This window comes from Myodes glareolus, chromosome 17 (genome assembly GCF_982192425.1).
Source record: "Myodes glareolus chromosome 17, mMyoGla1.1, whole genome shotgun sequence".
Lineage (NCBI taxonomy): Eukaryota > Metazoa > Chordata > Mammalia > Rodentia > Cricetidae > Myodes > Myodes glareolus.
Window position 1 is genome coordinate 40574354 of NC_142042.1, and position 20976 is coordinate 40595329.

At 41.4% G+C, this 20976-nt stretch overlaps 1 protein-coding gene and 1 pseudogene across 4 annotated transcripts in view; one reads left to right on the top strand and one right to left on the bottom strand.

The window, feature by feature from the left end:
• LOC148119370 (uncharacterized) overlaps window positions 1-12781 on the bottom strand; it is a 33915-nt pseudogene extending 21134 nt beyond the window's left edge.
• The window catches only part of Agl (amylo-alpha-1,6-glucosidase and 4-alpha-glucanotransferase), an 84126-nt gene that overhangs the window by 12885 nt on the left and 50265 nt on the right, over window positions 1-20976 (top strand). Inside the window, exons 1-2 of one of the 4 annotated variants that reach the window (XM_048456720.3) lie at window positions 12283-12431; window positions 12974-13123. In XM_048456720.3, coding sequence (XP_048312677.3) covers window positions 13042-13123 — 82 coding nt within the window. In that variant the 5' untranslated portion in view covers window positions 12283-12431; window positions 12974-13041. Of the gene's footprint in view, window positions 1-12282; window positions 12432-12585; window positions 12903-12973; window positions 13124-20976 lie in introns of those variants that run through there. The other 3 variants (XM_085677781.2, XM_048456723.3, XM_087897617.1) reach the window with 3 other exon arrangements.

Sequence of the window (20976 nt, forward strand, 5' to 3'; positions counted from 1 at the left end):
CACCCATGAGCAACTGCTCTCATGTGCACACACCCACGCACACATATTTTCAGGTCCTGGAGTTACAAGTATACACCAGCACCAGTCTTTCGGGTTACTGCTTTAACAGTAAAGAGTAGGGTCCTTGTTGCCATGTAATGAGCATCCTGAAGCTTCTCACACTGCCCGTTTCATAGTAGAAGATGTTCTCCTCATGGGAGGGTTATGGGATAGAAGACGCAGTGCCCACTCTCAATTGGGGCTCAGAGCTGTCACCCAAGGCTCCGGGACTTCTGTAAATTCTACAGGAAAGGGGGACTAGAAGTCTCGTCGGCCAGAAGGCCTTCCCCATGCCTCCTTGTCTTGATGAGTGGAGGCATGCCAGAATTTTCTTTCTTTTCTTTTTGTTTTGTTTGTTTGTTTCTGTCCCTTAGTTAGGTATTTCATGACTTAAGTTGCCCAAAAGCCCCACCTCCCACCCCAATCTTTCTGAAATGTAGTATTATCCCTTCTATGTGTAGCAGAAATGCCTTCGATTTTTGAAATAGGAGTAAGTTCTGTGCATCCTGCCCCTGGTGCTGAGCTTCTGTTTCTGCATTCTATATTTGAAGTCATTCGTCTTGGGTGGTGTACATCTGCAGTATCAGCACTCACTCAGGAGGCCAGCCTGGTCGACATTGTGAATTCCAGCCCAGCTGAGGCTACACAGTGAGACTCCATCTTCAAAACAAAGAAATCATGGTGTTGATACAAAATTGGGGCTATCCGAGGGCTTATCGATACACCTAGTGTCCTGGTGGGTTTGGGCCTTGTCTTTTTGTACTCCGGTGTTCTATTTACTCCATTCCTCCTTTTAAAGATAGAACTAAGAATACGACAAAGTTCTCTGGCACTATGATTTTAATGCTCCCGTTAAGACATAACCCAAGGAGGGGTGGAGAGATGGCTCAGTGATTAAGAACATACGTTGTTCTTGCAGACCTGGGTTTGGTTTCCAGAACCTGTATGGTCATTCACAACCTTTTGTAACTCCAGTGCTAGGGTATTTGATGCCCTCTTCTGACTTCTGTGGGTGCTTGGCATACACATGCCACATATACATACATACAAGCAAAACGCTGATACATTTAAAAAAATAAAGAAATAAAAAATTTGAAGACATAACACAAAAGAACTATAGCATGCCTCTAATTTTTATTACTTTTTAGGTTTTATTCTACTTTTTCTCCAAAAATGTTTTCTACTTTTATTTATTCTTTGAAATTCTTTATACATGTATATAACATATCTTGATCATATCATCCCCCCACTATTCCCCTTCATCTGCTCCTAGGAATCCCCCACCTCATTTTCCTCACTTCATGTCCTCTGCCTACATTTCTTTATATCTAGATTTGTCTATCCTATGAATGAGTGTTTTTGCTTGTGTGTATGTATGTATGTGCACCATGTGCATGCATGGTGTCCAAGGAGACCAGAAGAGGGCACTGGGTTCCCCCAGGGCTAAGGTTAGCATGGTTGTGAGCCACCATGTGGGTGCTGGGAACTCGGCTCCTCTGTAAGAACAACAAATGCTCTTAGCCACTGAACCATATCTCCAACACCTTTTGAATATTTTTAGCCCACTAAGTCCAATTGGTGCTGCCCATATGGGCATGTGTGTGAGGTCATCCATCAGGAATGCAGAACCTACAAGTGGCCACATTCCTGAGAAGAAGTGATTTTTCTCTCCTTTAGCAGCTATCAGCTGCCATTATCTCCTCAGCTGAGCTTGCCTTTCCATGCTAGAATTTTAAACTGATTTGGTATCATTCGGGTCTTGTATAGTACCCACAGGCTGTGAGTCTAGGTGTGTAACAGCGCATCATGTTCAGAGGACAGGATTTCACAGCACTCTGCCTCCTGCGTCCTTTCTATCTCCTCTTCCATCATTTTCTCTGGGTTTTCAGGTGATGGTTGATACAGACGTTCTATCTACACTGGGGCACTCAGACTCATTTATTCTCAGCACTTTCAACAGTCACGCATCTCTGCTTGAACACACTGGAAAAAAATAAAGAATCTTCTCTGAACCAAGTTTGGGAGCAGCACAAATCTATGGATATAAGCATAAAAATATGCACATACATATATGCACAAACATAACTTCAATGTGCTTGGAACTCTACAATCTTGCCAATAAAACACTTAAAAAAGAAAGCAAAACCTTCCTAGTTTTTTTTTTTTTCCATGTAGCCAATGAGCAGTAATAGCCCGGACAGAGTGTGTAACCCAGGTTCATGGAATAAACTATCCCAGGCATTGATTAACCTAATTTCACGTTTTGCTGATTTTCTACTCTGTTGCATTCAGCATCTACCACCTCTTTGCACTGTGTAAGCAGGAAAGTGACTCTCACCGGCACAGTAAATTGAGACGAGGGCTTTTTTTAAACCTCCAGCAGTTAAAATAGATTGGCCTTTGTGGTCACACCACTGACCTTTCCTGAGTTTACTTGACAGGCAGTGAGAATCCCTGACAAATGTTCTGGTGAGCTAGCTTATTCTGGCCATCAAATCACATAGCAGGTGTATCACTAATAGATTATATTTCATATAATTTTATTTTCATATACTATAGTAGATGGTGAGCCGTATAAAACAAACACCTATTTTGGGAAGATAATCAAAATACCTTTATGCTAGCTCTGGTTTTATACTCTATTTCCCATCTACTCACAGTTTATCAACATGGCTGTTAAGATTTGAATAATTCAGAAGTCTATATTGCTTTGAAAGGAGTAAGCAATCAATAATGATACAGTGAAAAGAAAAAGTACAGTCCTCTTATAATCAATTGTAAATCTTTCAACTCTCTGAAGCCACGTGATATAACTGCTCATTTTTGCATTATTCATAGAACTCAATTTCATATTTATAGTTCCCAGTAAGTTAACCATGAAGCTTACTGAGTTTGATGCATGCACTCTCTTGGGATGAAGAGAGGGGAGGAAGGGTCAGAGAAGACACTGATGGTGCTGTTGGATTCATTCCCAGGAGACTGAGTGCTTGCTACACAGTAGCCTGTCATGAGAAGATACTTTCTCCTCTCAGACTCAATCTGAATAAGAGACAAAGGTTTATGTCAGGAAACCTGATGTACAAATTCTGCCACTGCCGTCGCTTTGTTTGGTGACATGTTTTCGTCCTTCTAACCTTGGCAAAGAACGAGTATAATTAGTTATTAATTCATCTCCAAATCATAGTTAGGAAGATTAATTTAAAACTAAGCAAGATAGTTAGGAAAGGTGCTGCTTTGGAACACTTAGTAAAGGCTTATGGTTAGCATCATGCTAGCCACAACTTTACCAGGTGTTTAACAGAAGGAGACTAAACGTTATTGTTTATGGAATAGAATTTCAGGTCTTTGTTTCTGCTGTGTGTTGCAAACTTAGTGCACTTGGGTAGTGTGCAATCGCAAACAAAACAATGGAGGTGGTGGGTCCGAAATAAAGGATCCCTCTGGATGTGGGTGACAGCTGTGTGGCTTGGGCAATTTGTGAGGCCACTGGCAGTAGGACCAGAATTTATCCCTAATGCATAAACTAGCATTTTGGAGCCCATTCCCTATGGAGGGATACCTTGCTCTGTCTAGGAGGGGTGGGCCTTCGTCCTGACTCAATATGATATGACAAACTTTGTTGACTCCCCATGGGAGGCCCTACTCTCTCTGAGGAGCACATGGGGTGGGGTGGGGTACAAGGAAAGTGGAGGTAGCAGGAAGAAGGGAGGGAAAATTGGGAAAATAGGTAAAAATTAAAAAAAGATTGTTTTAAAAAAGAAAATAAGCAATTTAAAGAGATAAATCACAGAGATCAGTTACAGGGAGGACCAGTTTTTCATCTCCCACGCACGATTTAGGGAGCTGTGTCTTAGTTGCTTTTCTGATGCTGTGATTAAAATACAAAATTAAAATACAAAAACACCTTGGGGGAATAAAGGCTTTGTTCTGGTTCACAATTACAGTCCATCACAACTGGGAAACCGAGGCTGCAGGAACTTGAGTCAGTTGGTCACGTCCACAGTCAAGAGCAGGCAGAGAAGGAAGGAATGCGAGTGTGGGCTCAGTTCACTCTCTCCTTTTTTACACAGCCCAGCAGCCACACCCAAGGAATGGTACCTCCCACTTTTAGTCTGGGTCTCCCTACACCAGTTAGCATAACACAACCGGTACCCCAACAGACCCGCCCACAGGTCAACCTATCTCAGACCATTCCTCATTGAGAATTCTTTCCCAGGTGACTATAGATTCCATCAAGTCGACAGTTTAAAACTAACCATCCCACTCTACCATGGCACCAGGGAGCTGATTCCAGCACAAACTTATGAAACAGAGAAGACATAGATGCACAGAGAGCTCACAGTGAAACCAGGATATCGGAGAAGGCTGAGGCACACGCTGGGTGGTCAACTTTATGCTCTGCTGAAGTCAAGAAAGAGAAATAAGGAAGTTATCAGCTGCAGACATCAGCAGCTTGTGCCAACTGCACAGCTAAGAAGCAGGGCTAGACAGGCATCTCCCTGTGATGCAAACCCTGCAGGCCCAGCACATTCATGTTCGTAGGAGACTCCGCTTCCGCTCTGTGTGCCAGACACCTTTTTTGGGAGTTGGGGTCATAGAAAGAGAAGAGCAATTGTTTCAAAGAGGAAGGGATAAAGAGATCATTTAAGTATGATGAGAATTAGCTTCAAAGACGATAAGGCTCAAATGACTTGTTTTCTGATCTGTAGATGGGAAAAATAAAGGCAATCAGAAGTTCTTGTGTGTGTATGCGGGTAAACATACATGCATGTGATACCAGCCATCACCTCAGGTCTCATTCCTTGGGAGCTTTCTGGCTTTTTTTTTTCTTTTAGAAAGTCTCTCACTGTGTAGCCTGACTGGCCTGAAACTCACTGTGTAGATCAGGCTGGCGTTGAGCTCACAGAGATCTGCCTGCCGCCATGCCTAGCCTGGGAACTTCTATCTTCTGTTTTGCGACAGGGACTTACAGAACCTAGGGCTCACTGATTAAGCTTGGCTACTTAGCCAGCAAGCCCGAGTGGTCTTCTTTCTGTCTCCTTAGCCATGGAGACAAGCACTGTGGTCTTCATGCTTATGTAGCAAGCAGTTTACCAACTGTGCCGCCTTCCAGACCTTAAGAGATGTTTTTAAGAATAAAACACACATCTCAGGGCTGCAGAGATGGCCCAGTAGTACCAGTGTTTGCTGTACAAGTATGAAGTCCTGAGTTCAAATCCCCAGCAGCCCCATTAGAAGTTAGGTGAGGTCAGTCATATACTTGTAATCCCAGTGCTGTGGGTCGTAGAGACAGAGGAGTTTTGGCTGCTAACCTAGCTCCAGTTTTGGTGAGAGACCCTGTCTTGAGGGAATAAGTTAGATAGCGATAGAATATACACATCCAAACATATACATCACAAAATATACTATTGTGGTAGCTTGAATAAGAATGGCCCCCATAGACTCAGGTATTTGAATGTTTGGTCATCAGAAAGTGGCACTACCTGAGAGAGATTGGTTAGTCCTGTTAGAATGGTGTGACCTTATTGGAGGAACTGTGTAACTAGGGGGCTTTGAGGGTTTCAGTAACCCAAGTCAGGCTCAGTGGCTCTCTCCTTGTGCAGCACTGTGCCTGCCAACACTCTGCCATGCTCCCTGTCATAAAGACAATGGACTAAACCTCTGAAACTGTAAGTCAGTCCCAATAAATATTTTTCTGTATAAGAGTTGCTATGGGCCGGACGGTGGCTCATGCCTTTAATCCCAGAACTCTGGAGGCAGAGGCAGGGGGATCTTTGTGAGTTTGAGGCCATCCTGGTCTACGAGAGCTAGTTCCAGAAGAGGCTCCAAAAGCTACAAAGAATCCTATCTCAAAAAACCAAGCAACCAAAGAAACAAACAAACAAGGAGTTGCCATGTTATCCTGTCTCTTTACAGCAATAGAACACTTACCAATACAACCACACACACACACACACACACACACACACACATACACACACAGAGAGAGAGAGAGAGAGAGAGAGAGAGAGAGAGAGAGAGAATAGGATATTTACTTATACTTATACCTAAGCATTTTAAATATTTGTATAATTTTGGCATCCAGACAATACCTGCCTCAAAGCCTCTTGCAGAAATGGATACAGCTAGACAGTTTTCACAGAACATAGCACACAGCAAAGGAGCTAGAAGATCAAATCCACCCATGGGAGGAGGAGAGCAAGGCAGATGGACTTCCTCAAGGGGACATTCTGAGATGTCTGTCACGGAAAAACCAGAATGTCTCTAGAAGCAAGAAAGCAAATTCACTCTTGACACAACTATATATAAAGTCAAAGATTCCTGTTTCAATTTATGAAGTCTTTATTGATAACAGGTCATGGGGATCCTGTCAGCACCCTCAAATGATGGGTTTACTGAACTAGAGTCACCAGGAATGCTGTTGAAGTCACACTTGTCCCCTTGTTCACTAGGTGGCCTTAAGCAAGGGACTTCACTTCCTCATCTTTCTTTCAATCAAGGGTGACAAAACTGTGTGTTGGCGGGGGAGGGGGGGGGTTTAGTTCATTCATATGATGGACTTAGAAGAGTACCTGGTACCTCTTTTGCTTATTAAATAATAACTGTCATTACTAGTTACGGGCCATGTATTATTTTTTAGAACGTTTCACGTTTTTGTTTTTGCAGACCTTGGAAGTCATTAATAGTTTAGAAATGAGGGCTCAAAGAGCTGATATGACTTGTGTTTGAGGAAGCGGCTTTTTCCTGACGTAGCTTTGCAGAGGAAACTTCCCCAAACATCATCCCGGCTCCTCTTTGCTCTTTAATCCACTCTTCCTGGAAGGCAGAGTGACTCTGGTTGGTGTGGTTTTTGAAGGATAGCAGAGCCGGCTCAGCTCTGTCCAGCCCTCTGGGAATCAGCATGCAGCAAGCACGTCTCCACCAGTCCGGCGGTGCCTGGGCAGTAAGCTGGCCCAGTCAGGGGTTAGTTTCAAAAAACTCTTTCGACTAACAGATCTGAAGCTGCCTTCAGATCACCCGCAGGACATGGGTGAATTCATGCCTGTTTGATTTCAATGTCAAACACTGATCCAAAACTAAACAATGTTTCTTCTTCTTCTTCTTTCTTTTTTCTTTCTTTATCATTTTTTTTAAATTGTGGTTTTTAAATTTTTTGTTTATTTTTATTTTCTGTCCATTGGTGCTTTGCTAAGGGTGTCAGTCCCCTGGAACTGGAAATACAGACAGTTGTAGGCTGTCATGTGAGTGCTGGGAATTGAACCTGGGACCTCTGGAAGAGCAGTTAGTGATCTTAACCACTGAGCCATCTCTCCAGCCTCCTTCTTTCTTTTTTCAAAAAAAAAAAACATTCCCTATCGGGCATCCTACTGTTGCAAAGTGAATCTTTTTGGTACCAAAATTTAAAACATAGCATAAGCTGGGACACATTATTAGTTGTTTGAGGAAGTCCATTGTCTCTTTCCTTGACAAAACCCAGACTGCCTAAAGACCCTGTAAATCTTAGAGGTTCTGACGTCTTGAAGGTTCAGAGGAGTTACAGTCAGAGATGTCATTTTTTTTTTAAAGGAATTTTCTTTAAAAAGAACTTGGTTCTCTTACCTTTCCTCATTCTACTGCATGAACTTGGCTGTGATAGTCACAGCCCCAGGAGATGTATGCACAATTAAATGAGGTTGACCCAGTCAAAAGAAGGACTGTGAAGGTGGACTCTAAGTTCTGGGTATCACAGAGGTGCTCCACCAGCATCGATTGGTGCTCCACCACCATTGACTGGTGCTCCACCACCATTGATCTCATTATCTCTACTGTTAAGCAAGATCGGAATAAACTGATCTCTTATTTAAGCTACTGTGGGGGGAGGCCGCTCATTCTTTTCCCAGCCACTCAGACCTGAAATAATCACACAGAAACTTTGTTACTTGCAATACTGTTTGGCCAATAGCTTGAGTGTATTCCTGGCTAACTCTTATATCCTAAACTAACCCATTTCCATTAATCTGTGTATCGCCATGTGACTGTGGCTTACTGGCAAGGTTTCAGCATGTATGTCTGCGGCAGTGGCTACATGGCTTCTCATGAATTCTTCTTTCTCTCAGCATTCAGTTTAGTTTTTCCCATTCTGCCTTGCTATAGGCCCAAAGCAGTTTCTTTATTCGTTAACCAATAAAAGCAACACATGTACATAAGGACTTTCCACATCAAGCTCCTGCTATTCTTTCTATCTGAAATACAGCTGAAATAATCATTACAGATATAAACAACCAGGTTCAACACCCTCCTCTCCCTGATCCTTTCTTCTCAATCAAAATGAAGTCCATGGTTTTAACAGAAAAGTTAAAATTGTTTGAAAGAATTAAATTGCTTGGTCTGAAATTGAGGAACACCTAAAATATCTTTAATTCGTAGGGGAGAAAAAAAGAAAACCTAAAACTCTAAATCCTGGTGTTTGCAAGTATTCCATAGACTCTTTAGCTAATTTGTTATATCAGTGTTTGGGAATTTTAAAATGATTTTTCTTTTTCTTTTCTTTTTTTAGACTTTTTAATGTGTATGTTTGCCTCCATGTTTATATGTGCATCATGTGGCATGCCTGGTACCCACTGAGGCCAGAAGAGGGTGTCAGATCCCTTGAAACTTAAGTTACAGACAGTTGTCAGCCTTCATGTGGCTGCAGGGAATGGGCCTCAAATCCTCTGGAAGAACAATTAGTACTCTTAACCACCACGTCATTCCCAAACCCATCTATTTGATTTTTTTTTAAAAAAAACATATTTATTGCTGAATAATCTTTATTTTGTTCTTAGGTTCTGTCCTTCCTGATTTCAATGGTTTAGGTTCAAACACTGAGAAATGTACCCTAATACTCCTTCTTCACAGAGTAAGATTCCTTTTGAACCCCTTTGCGTTTGTTATGCCTCAATTCGCTTTGTTTGACAGTATCACCAGCCCAACAGGGACAGCTAATCACCACTCACCCCCTCAAAGCTATCATTTATTAAAAACTTACCATGCAGTTAAATGTAACTTAGAAACCAACTTGGTTTTTTTTTATTTCTGCTTTTGTTTTCTTGAGACAGAGTATCTATCTCTCTGCAGCCTTGATTAACTACAGAACCCAGGGTGGCCTGGAACTCATGGCACAATTCTGGTACCTCAGTAATATGTCGACAAGAATCATCAAACTTAATTTCATTTGTATTCTGAATTCTATCTAATTTCAGATCTGATCCTGAAAATGAAATGTTCTCTCAATTTTATAGGCACATTTACAATTCAGAGGCATTAAAACCAGTCCAAGGTTTGTTTGTCTCCAAAGTCCATTTTCATTCAGTTGCGTACTCTCCGTTTTCAAAGCCATCTGTGTGGTTTTCGTCATCTCTTAGTTTAATATCCAGGTTCTTCTGTTTCGCAGACATCAAACCTGCTTCCTTTTCCTATATTCCCCTTTTCTCTTTACTGGTTGCACCTGGGTATTGTAAAAAGCTAAAAAAAAAAAAGTAACAAAATTCAAAAAGTTGTATTTTTAAAAGAGATGACATTATATACTATTAAACTATTGACAATCATATAAAGTGAATAAGGCAGGCCATGCATTTTCAGATACAGATAATCACAGAACTAGAACCAAATTATACCTAATGTCCCTGTCTTAGTTAGGGTTACTATGGTGATGAAACACCATGACCAAAGCAATTTGGGGAGGGATGGGTTTGTTTCACTTATACCTCCATATCACTGTTCATCATCAAAGGAAGTCAGGACAGGAACTCAAACAGGGTTAGAACCTGGAGACAGGAGCTGATGCAGGGGTAATGGAGGGGTGCTGCTTACTGGCTTGCTTCCCATAGCTTGCTTAGCCTGCTTTCTTATAGAACCCAGGACCAACTGTTCAAGAATGGCACTGCCCACAATTGATTGGGCACTAATTACAAAATTGCTCTCTAGGCCTGCCTATAACCCGATCTTCATGAAGGATTTTGTCAACTGAAACTCCGTTCTCTCAGGTGACTTCAGAGCTTGTGTCAAGTTGGCTTAACGCTAGCCTGCACAGTCCCCTAACACTGTTTCTTCTCAGGAAACACAGACACATATGCACAAACCTAGACAGAACCTCTTCTGACCACTGACTCTCTCTCCCTCTGAAAACATCGCTGTTTGAGGAAATACCAGTAACCTTAAAAGTAACTGAGGTTATCTATTGGAAGGTCCTCAAGGACTTTCTCCCGACAGCTATAGCATGAGACTGTTGTATGTCTATAGATCCTGCATGCACAGGACAGCCCAAATGTGACGGATGCTCACTGGCATGCACACAGCCTGGACTACAATCATCAACATCTCAAGACCTTTACAGACAGCACATTTCTGTGACTTCTGTGTGACTTGTAAGAGTACCCTTTGAGGCGTATCCTACCAAATCATCTGCCTGTCTGTCAGTTATCACTTACTTTATTTCACATTATGAAGTCTCCAAAACTTGAGTTCCCAAATCTTGAGAAAAAAAAATCTAGCATTTTCATCAGAAGAACTAACTTCTTTAAAAAATTATGTCCTCGATCTACTCTACTTCTTTCATTTATTTGAGATTTGGGCACTACTGTGAGAGTTTTGTTGGAGGCAAGGCAATGGGAAAGGCTAGTTTTAGAGTCCTGGAGAAGACCAGTCGACGGGGGGGGGGGGGGGGGGCAAAACGAGCTGGTCATAGGACAGTCTGATAAATTTGTACCGGATGAAAAGTCAGAGAATGTAGGTCCATTCCTTATTTCAGATGGGGAAGATGGGGATATGAAAACTTAGGTTGATCTCTATATATATTATTTTTTTCAGATATATATATCCCAACATACAGCACCATGGTAGCTGGGTCATGTGTTCTCACCAGTCAACCCTCCCCATAAAAAGAGCCACTGTGTTCCTCAGCCTAGTTGGCAGCCTTGGTCTGGGAAATTTTAGAGTCAAGCAAGAGTTTGCAGTCTGTTCACAGAGGTGTGTTCTGACCTCCACTCTTCCTAAGACCCTGGGAGAGAAGAGACCTAACGGATCATCAAACCCGCACACGAGAGAGGGATAGCACAGGCAGATTTCCTGCAGCGGAAATCCTGAGATGACTCCTAGAAAAAAACGAATGTCCTTACAAGCTAGAAAGCAAACTCCCTCTTTCAACTTGTCAGGTCTTTAAGCAACGGAAATAATGTCAGCGCCATCGGATAAAAGATTTGCTGGACAGAAATCACCAAGAATGCACTTAAAATCACATTTGCTCCATTAAGTGACCTTAACCAAGTTATTTAACCTTTGGAGCCTCGGTTTCCTTACCTTTAAATCAATGGTAGCGAAAAGGTATGTTTGTGTGATTAAACCCTGACCAAAAGCAAGTTGGGGGAAGAAAGCATTTATCTGGTTTAGACTTCCTGACCACACAGTCCTTTATTGGGGGAACTCAAGAGCTGAAAATGAGGCCATGGAGAAATGCAGCTTACTGGCTTGCTCCTCGTGGTTTGCTCAGCCTGTTTTCTCATAGAACCCAGGACCATTTGCCCAGGGGTGGCATTGCCCATTTACCTGCAGCAGCAATCCTAGAACAAGGAAAAACCTCCACAGACACGCCCACAGGCCAATCTGATGGAGGCAGCTCCTTAGTTGAGCCTCCCTCTTCCCAGTGACTAGTCTGTGGCAAATTAACATTAAAACCAACCATCCCAGCGAACTTCACGCATTCGAAGGACTTAGAAGAGTATCAGCTATCTCTTCAGTATTGCAGTTGATACTTACAGTTACAGGACATACATTATTTTCCGAAACATTTCACATATTTTATTTTTGTGGGATGTGCGTGGTGGGGGAGCGGTGGTTGTCAATGACATTTTAGGGATTAGGCTTGCAAAGAAGTTAGATGATTTGTACAATATCTTAAGAAATTGTTTTTTTCTAATTTGCAGTTTCTTTACAGAGAGAACTTCCCTAAACATTGTCCCCGCTTATCTTTGCTCTTTAATTCACTTTTTCTGGAAAGGAACAGTGATGATGCAACATGGGCTTTGAAGACCATACAAGGACCCCTGTCCCCTAAATTCAGACCCCTCCAGACCCCCCCGCCGCGCCCACCTCTCGCGAGACCAGCGGTCTGCGCTAGCGGGAGTGAAGACTCCCGGAAGTGGGGGGGCAGGGCCACGCCCCCCTGAGCTTGTCCACGGGCCGAGCGGAGTAGGAGCGTCCTCCGGCCGCGCTGGGCGGAGTCTCGGCTGTCCCCGGCCTGTCACTGTCACCTGGCCCGGGTCCCGGGGTCCCTCCCCGTGCCCTTCAAGGCTCCCTGCCCTCCCCGGGCTGCCGCTCGGTCCGGCGTTCCCACTGTGCCCGACTCCCGCTCCCGACGCCGCACGTCTGTCCCTCTCGTAAGTGCCTGGAATGCGTCCGGCTGGGGACGCACATTCTTTCTATCTATAGCCCCCTCTGTACATCGAATGCCGTCACAGCTATTCCCGGGGCAGCAACTGCTTCCCTCTCTAATCACGTCCCCATTGGTGGCTTCAGACCCGAATTTGGGAACCCTTTGCCCTTCCACCTGTTCCCTGAGCAGCCTGATCTCTTGGAGGCTGCAGTGCCATTTGGAGCTTTCTGGGCCCTTGGACTCGGGACGGAATTTTTGCTCCTGAACTCCAGACTTGCCCGGATGGGTTGCTTTTCCCTGAGAATGTTTTAGCTTCTTTGTGGTCTGTCCTGTTTTGACTGTAAGAATCGACATTTTTGCTTCAGGCTTTCTTACTCTGCTCCAAGAGTGAAGAAACTTCTCCCTTCTTTGATTTAACCTTCAAGATTTCATTCTTTCTCATTGCTCTTCTAGGCTTTTAATCTATCTAGGACATGTAAGTGCCACTGTCAACTCTAGAGAGTTTTAGCTCATATTTTCTTTTCATAATTACCTTTTGTTTTGTAGGGGTAACTCATTCCACTTTGGGGTCCTTTTAATTCTACGGAAAGACTTCAGATCCTCCGGCAGCCAAAATGGAACACAGTAGACAGATTCGAATTTTACTAATGAACGAAATGGAAAGACTAGAGAAGACCCTCTTCAGACTTGAACAAGGTCAGTCACAAGTTGTTTGATCAGCTCTTTTCTATCCTTTATTGCAATGACGGTCTATTAATTTTTTTTTAACTTAAAGTTAGGGACTGGGGGCCATGGGTATAGTTAATGAATGCTTAACATAGATGAGGCTCAGATTAAATCCTCTGTATGAACACACACACACAACTTAAATTTCCTAGATTTAGCTTGATTTGTGCCAAGATACCGTGTTCCACATTACTAGTGACTAATAAAGGTTTATGGTGTTTAAGAATAGATATTTCTTGTTAGAACAATGATAGCTCAGTCCACTTTGTTGCAAGCCACGACCTAATGCAGAAACTACAGAGCATGGAAAATCACTTGGGGGAGAACCTTTCCCTAGTCTGCGAGAACTGGATTCAGTCCCAGGAGAGAAAGAAGTGGAAGAAACTACAGATGCAATCAGAAGATTGAACATGCTATTTGTAATAGCATTTACAGATACAGCTTATTCAATCATATATAATTCAGGTTTGCATATAATCTGTAGTGTTGCTTTTTAGAGTGCACTTTTCTCCTTTATTGAACCTAAGCAATGATAAAACAGAGTACAGTATAGTACTGTATAGTATAATCAGTATAGTACAGTAGCTATTGCTTGCATTATCAGAAGCCTCTCAAGCAAGTAGAAGATAAGGCCAAATAAAAAAGTGGGAAATCTGACCAGGTGATGTTGAACTGTGTTTGAACCAGGGACAGAGCTCAGTGGTAAAGTGCTTGCCTAATACAAGCAAATCTTTGGGTTCGAACACCAGCATGACCAAAAGATACAAATAACAGTAAGATCAAAGATCCAATTACTGTTCTGTAAAACAAACTGACAGATAACTTTACTTTCAGTACTGAATACATCTCACTTATAATTTATAAGTATAACTTGTAAGATGCAAGTAGAAAGTTTTTAATGTATCAAGACAAAATCAGCCCTCCACTGGATGTATTAAACAAACATTGACAAACATCTGGAAGAATTTTTTTCTTTAATGTTTTAAAAGTTTAGATTTTTTTTGAAAACTTCAACCATCTGCTGTGTTTCCTTGATGCCGAATGGCCCTTTTCTTCCAAATTTGTTTGGAGTTTTAGGTCACCGAGTCCTGGCTTCAACTTTGGCTCTCCTGAGTCTGCACTTTTGACTTTTCTCCTCCATCTTCAGCATTCCCATCAGTTTGGTATCTCTCATTAGGCTCTCTTCCTTCCACATTCCAATTAATTGCCAGTGTCTACTAGGTTTCCCTCTTTTTCTCTTCTTCTACCATCAAACAGTTACGCATTCTCATGGCCTCATCTCCTGCCTCTCTGATGAGGACTCTCTTTGAAACAAAGGCCTGGAGTGTCCCTTTCTTCCCGGAAGCTTTTGAATCAAGTATAATGACAAGGGTTGAGAAGCAGCTTTGCCTTTGCTCGGCTGCTAACAAATGGATGTTGGGCAAATTACCTTAATATCCTTATAAAGATATGTTGCTGTTGCTCTCCTCTGGCATTCAGTTTTAAGACTGTAAATTAGTAATATCTAGCTTTGTAGTCATAGAGCCCTCAGCAACAAGGTATTGGTCTTTCTGCTTAGCAGTCCACTCCCTGGAGTTTAGCTTTGTTCTGACTATCCAGTAGACTTGTCATGGCGTGGTTCTGTCAGTTTCCTCTCATGTGTCCTAAGTCACCCCCTTTAGCAAACCCCAGTGATGTCGCTTTTCAGCTTTTCCCAAGCTAGACTGCCAAGCATCTTACTGATGTCTCCTCTTTAACTGTTATCTCTCTTTAAAGTCTGTAATTCCTTTCTGATATCTCTCCGTTTGTCTCTTCCATCTAACCAAATGAGAGAGAGCCCAAGTCATCTTTTTATCCAGGCTCTTCCCTTTTGACTTATGTGTACCGGATTCTAAAATCCCTGCCTGACTTCCAAGGCATTCTGAATGGTTCAGCGCTTTTCTCTTGCCAAGACTGAATCTCGCTGTTCCCTGCCCTTAGTGTCTGAATCTTTCTAACTTTCCTCTTCATCCATCTCGACTGGCCTTCCTCATACCAGTGTTTGCATGTTTACTCCTGCTGGATCCCTCTGTATATGTTGTCCTTTTTACTGTGTGTTCACACATTCTGTGTGTTTAGCGTTCAGTTAAAATACTACCTTAGCAAAGGCTTTCTCTAAATTTTTGCTTTCTCTGTGGTTTGATCACTGATCAAACTAAGTGCTGACCAATGAAGCAGCATCTGAAGCTTGGTGGTGGTGCAGTACCCAGCTGGAGGCTGAGCTTTGTGAGGCTGGTGCAGTCTCACAGACTGAGCACTATGTGCAACATTTAATAAATGCTTGCTGACTAATTCATAAACCCCAATGAAAACTAGCCCAAGCTGGAAATTCAACTAAGCTGCTTGAAGAGACAAAGTGAAGGGTTTATTAAGACTAATGTCACTCTGTAACACTAGGTAAAACCAATAAATCCATCCATTTTTTGTCATAGCGGTGTGATCATATTGTTTTAGAAGGCAATTTATAATGTGAAAGAAGTATTGATTAGAGAGAACACTGGGAAAAGAAATAATTGAGAAGACTTTCTATTCATTTTTTTTTATTGATTTTTATTGAGCTCTACATTTTTCTCTGCTCTCCTCCTTGCTTCTCCCCTCCCCTTCAACCCTCTCCCAAGGTCCCCATGCTCCCAATTTACTCAGGAGATCTTGTCTTTTTCTACTTCCCATGTAGATTAGATCTATGTATGTTTCTCTCGGGGTCCTCATTGTCAGAGAAGACCCTTTTTAAAAAATCCTGTCTATCCTGTCTACATGCTGAGACAGAGGTGAGGGGACCTCTCTAAGGTCTAGGCCAGGCTGGTCTATATAGATTTCCAGGCCAGCCAGAGCTGCACAGTGAAACTCTGTCCCTTCTCCTCCTTAAAGAATTGTAACTGGGCTGTGGCTCAGTGGATAGAGTGCCTGCTGGACAAGCACAAGGAAGATCTCCGTGCTCCATAAAAGCTGGCTTTAGTGCACCTGTAATCCCAGCACTAGGGGTACTGAGACAGGTGATCTAGGGACTTCCTGGCCAGCCAATCTGACCAATCAGTGAGCTCCATGTTCAGTGAGAGACCCTTCTCAAAAAATAAGATGGCTATGACTTGAGAGATATCTCAGCAGTTGCTGCTTTTACACTCACATGGTGGCTTACAACCTCCTATAACTCTAGTGCCAGAGTATCTGACACCCTCTCCTAGCTTCAGTGGGCACCGCACATGGTGCACACACATGCATTGGGCACTCATAATATAAACACAAAATAAAAATAATCTTTAATTTTTTTTAAAAAAAGATTAATTTATTTATTATATATACAGTATTCTGTCTGTCTGTATACTTGCTGGCCAGAAGAGGGCACCAGATCTCACTACAGATGGTTGTGAGCCACCATGTGGTTGCTGGGAATTGAACTCAGGACCTCTGGAAGAGCAGTCAGTGCTCTTAACCTCTGAGCCATCTCTCCAGCCCTAATTTTTTTAATCTTAAAAAATAAGGCAAAGAAGAATAAATGAAGATACCCAGCATCAATTTATGGCATAAGTTTATATCAGCAACACTCACAGGTGCATAGGCCTGCACATACATTGCACACAAAAAGGAAGAAAGAGAAAGAAAGGAAACAAGATTAAAGATAAGAATTTAATGATATCAGAGTTGAAAACGGAGACAGGATAAGAAAAGTTCAAACTCACAGAAGTTGGTGACAAGGGTAAAGGAAAAACCTGGCAATATTTGGTCTTTCATTCTTGACTGGTCCCCAAACCCTTCTCTGTATTTATTTTTTCATCCTAAGCATCAGTTATAATTTTCAATACTGACATCTCTATAGATTCTTCAAATTCAAGTAAAAGTCAAGTAAATTGTCTATTCTAATCAAATTATAGTCTTCGATTTCCTTGTCTCATAGTGTATCAGAAAATGAACAAAATTGGTATTCCTCAGACCTGAAATTACTTCTTCCATCTTTTGCTCATGCCATGAAAATGTGTGGAGGTCAGAAGAAGGTTTCCAGGAATTGGTTCTTACCTTCCACAGTAGTACTCCATGAGGGAACTCGGGTTTGTCAAGCCTGGGTGTCAAGTACTCTTACAGGGCCAACCTGTGAACCTAATTGTTACTATTTTTTGTTTGATTTTAAATAAATGTTCAGCTGAGCATGGTGGTGTACACCTTTAATCCTAGCACTTAGGAGGCAGAACCAGGTGCATCTCTGAGTTCGAGGTCAGCCTGATCTACAGAGTTAAGTTACAGCTCAGCCAGGGCCACACAGAGAAACAATGTCTCAAAAACAATAACAATAAATATCAAATAAAATACAATGTTCATTTACAAGGATTTCCTTAAAAATATTTATTTATTGTTTACTTTATATAAGTATATTTGCTTGCCAGCCTGAGTCTATGTTTACCATATGCATTCACGTACCCCCAAAGACCAGAGGGTATTGGATCCCCTAGAACTGGAATTAGAGGCAATTGTGAGCTGCCTGATACAGGTGCTGGAAGCCGAATCCAGACCACCTGCAAATGCAACAAATGCTTTTACCTGCTGAGTCAGCTTTCCAGTCCCCAAAGGTTTCTTGATTGAAATCTACCCAGCCCCTAATGGGAATTTTTGTTTACAGTAGTAATTTAATCACTTGTCTTCCTAGCTAGCTACTTACCAGAGGGCTATGGCTGATCCAAGTGTTCTTAGTATTAACATGAACAAGATAGCCACACCATGTACTGCTGTGACCTAAGCTAATTTTAGCAGAGGTATTTCATGTACTGTCAGGAACCGGTTTTGTTTCAGTGATTTGACTTAGCAGTTTAGAGTGGCTTTGTGCTTTGGGAATATTTACTAATCCTTTACTGGGATAAAGAAAGAAAATATAGCATCTTTCTTTCTTTGAAGACTAATTCAGTTTGGTAACATATGAATTGGCACTGATGTTCTAAATTCATCAGATAAATCAAAAAACAAAAAGACATCCTTGGAAAAGGGAGAGAGGTTGTAGTCTAATGGAGGCTCACAGCCCAGCCTCCGTTATTGGTTGTTGTGTTTTGCCTTGAAATCCACCTTTATCTGAACTAGGTAAACAAGCCATATTGCCTTAAATCATACAGATTAGGTTGTGGTTTCATAGTAGAGCAACTGCATGAGACCTTAGATGCCATTCTTAACCCCACAAAAAAGTAAATTAAATTAAAAATCAGAAATTTCTCTTTCCAAAATTTTATAACAGGAGTAAAAATAGCCACAGACATCTTTTACTTCTTAGAAATTGCCAAACCTAGCCAGGTATGGTGGCATGCACCTTTAGTCCCAGCACTTAGGAGGAAAAGGCAGGTGGATCTCAATGAGTTCTAGGTCTGCCCTGGCCTGTGTAGTAAGACATAGAGGGAAGTCGGGGTGGGGGGCACAAGGGGAGACCGAAATTGACTGACTTGTAGATGAAGTGTAAATGTTTGAAATTTGAGATTTGTCCTTTTTAGAAGTTGTGATCATCCTTCCATCATGTGAAACTTAGAAAATATCATCCGAAAAACAAAACAAATCTTTGTTTGACCCTCTGAGGTAAACGTACATGAGAACTCATTCTTTCATTTTTGAATAAAACTGAAGCTGTGGAGCAGACAGTTGGGAGTGTGGAAGCTTTAGTGCTTTGTGGCTCTCCACTTTCTGTTGTAGCTAATCAACTCTGGTGCTGCAGCAGGAAAGCAGCCATAGCTGCTTATGTTCCAATAAAACTTTATTTGTAGGAACATGTTGTGCTAGGTGCAGTTTTCCTTATTATTGCAATGTGTTCTGTTTTTTACTTTAGAAATCCTTTTGTTATTACATGATTTTATCTGTATACGCGAATACCTGTCACCTTTACAAGTTTTCTAATCTGTTTCTACTATTCTAAATAAAATTTCAGTTGGTTTTCCAATTAATGTGTAAATATAGATCAGCTTGTAAAAATAATTGCTAAATGTCAAGAAAAATAGAGATTTACTACCCAGATTTCAGCAAAAGTCTACATGATAGATGAATGGGATTCAAGATTAAGGTCACAGTTTAGTATATATAACCAAAAGAACTCTCTTTTAAATTTATGTTTGGATACCTTTATATGTATTTTTCTTTTAAGTATTTGAGGCTATTAAAACCAATTGCCATAGTAAACAGAATTTTTAATATTTAATTACCTTGTTACAAAATATTAAATTAAGACTTTAAAAATTAGTGAACTTTGGGGGGCTGAAGAGAATGACTGAGGTGATCACACAAAAGACCCAACTTTGGTCCCCAGCACCCACCTTTGGTGGTGGCTTACAACTGCCTGTAACTCCAGCGACCCCTGTACTCATACGTGCATATATCCGCATACATGTATACTTATGTTCAAAATGGGGGCAGCTGGTCATGGTGGCACATGCCTTTACCAGAGGCAGGTGGATCTCTGAGTTCAAGGCCAACCTGGTCTGCAAAGTGAGTTCCAGGGCAGCCAGGGCTACACAGAGAAACCCTGTCTTGAAAATCCAAAAAGAAAAAGAAAGAAAAACAAAAAGGGGCTGGAGTGGTGTCTCGGAGGTTAAGAGCACTTGGTGCTCTTTCAGAAGATCCAGGTTCAATTCCCAGCACACACATGATTATAGCCACCTATAATCCCAGTTCCAAGAATCCAATGCCTTCTTCTGACCTCTGAGGGCACTAAAAATGCATATAATGTACAAATATATATGTAGGAGAACTTCATAAGATAATTAAAAATAAATCTTTAAAAAAATAGTGAACTTTTAAAAAGTAATAAATATTCAGCCATACTGTTTTCTTGATAGTGTCTCTATATGTGTGAGTGTTTTGCCTGCATGTGTGTATGTGTACTTTGTTCTTGCCTGGTCCCCAGTGAGGCCAAAAGAGGTGCCAGACCCCCTAGAACTGGAGTAAAGGATGTTATAACCACCATGTTGGTACTGGGGACTGGAAATGCTCCAGCAACCGAACTTTATTTTAGTGTTTCATAATTTACATAATCTGTAAGGACAATATACATGTCTACTACATACAGATAAACATTTGTATTTGAAGAATGCTTCTTTTCTTTCTCAAGTTTCTTGATAATCCATTGCTCCAAATACTGTTTGAGAGAGTTTAGGTGAGTTTTAACCTTTGTACTACAGTTTCTCTGTATCATTGTGTAATTACTAAAGCAATATTTGTATAAACTTAAAAGACAAGTTGTTTAAATATCAGCAATACCTCTGATATTTGTACATCTTCCAGATGTTGCTACTTTTCCTGATGGTTAATTTAATTAGTCTTAGAAAATGTAGATATTTCTAATTTTGAACATCAGAAAGTATTACTTCATTTATTGATTGAGATGGGTCATGCTATGAGATGGAGTTTTTATTCCGTTTTGTTTTGTTTTTCTAATGACATTTTTAGCCCTGGCCAGCCTGGAACCTACTACATTGACTAGGCAGGCCTTGCCTTTCTGGTGATCATTCTCCTTTTGCCTGCTGAACGCTGGGCTCATAGGTGCGCGCGCACACACAGAGCTTTTGTTTTGTTTTTGAGAAAGGATCTCACAGTGTGGCCCAGGCTAGGTTTGAATTCCGTATGTACCCAGGTTGGTCTTGAGGTTGTGATCTTCTTGCCTCAGCCTCTGAGTTCTAGGATTACAGGTGTGTGAGCTATATTTTAATCCAGCTATATTTTAATCCTTCATGCAGTTATTTTTAAATCTCAGTGTTAATACAACTTTAATTTTAGTTATTTTTCAAGTAAAATTCTAGGAACATGTAAAAACTGTCAGAACCATTTTGCAGTCTGTTTGTTTACCCCAC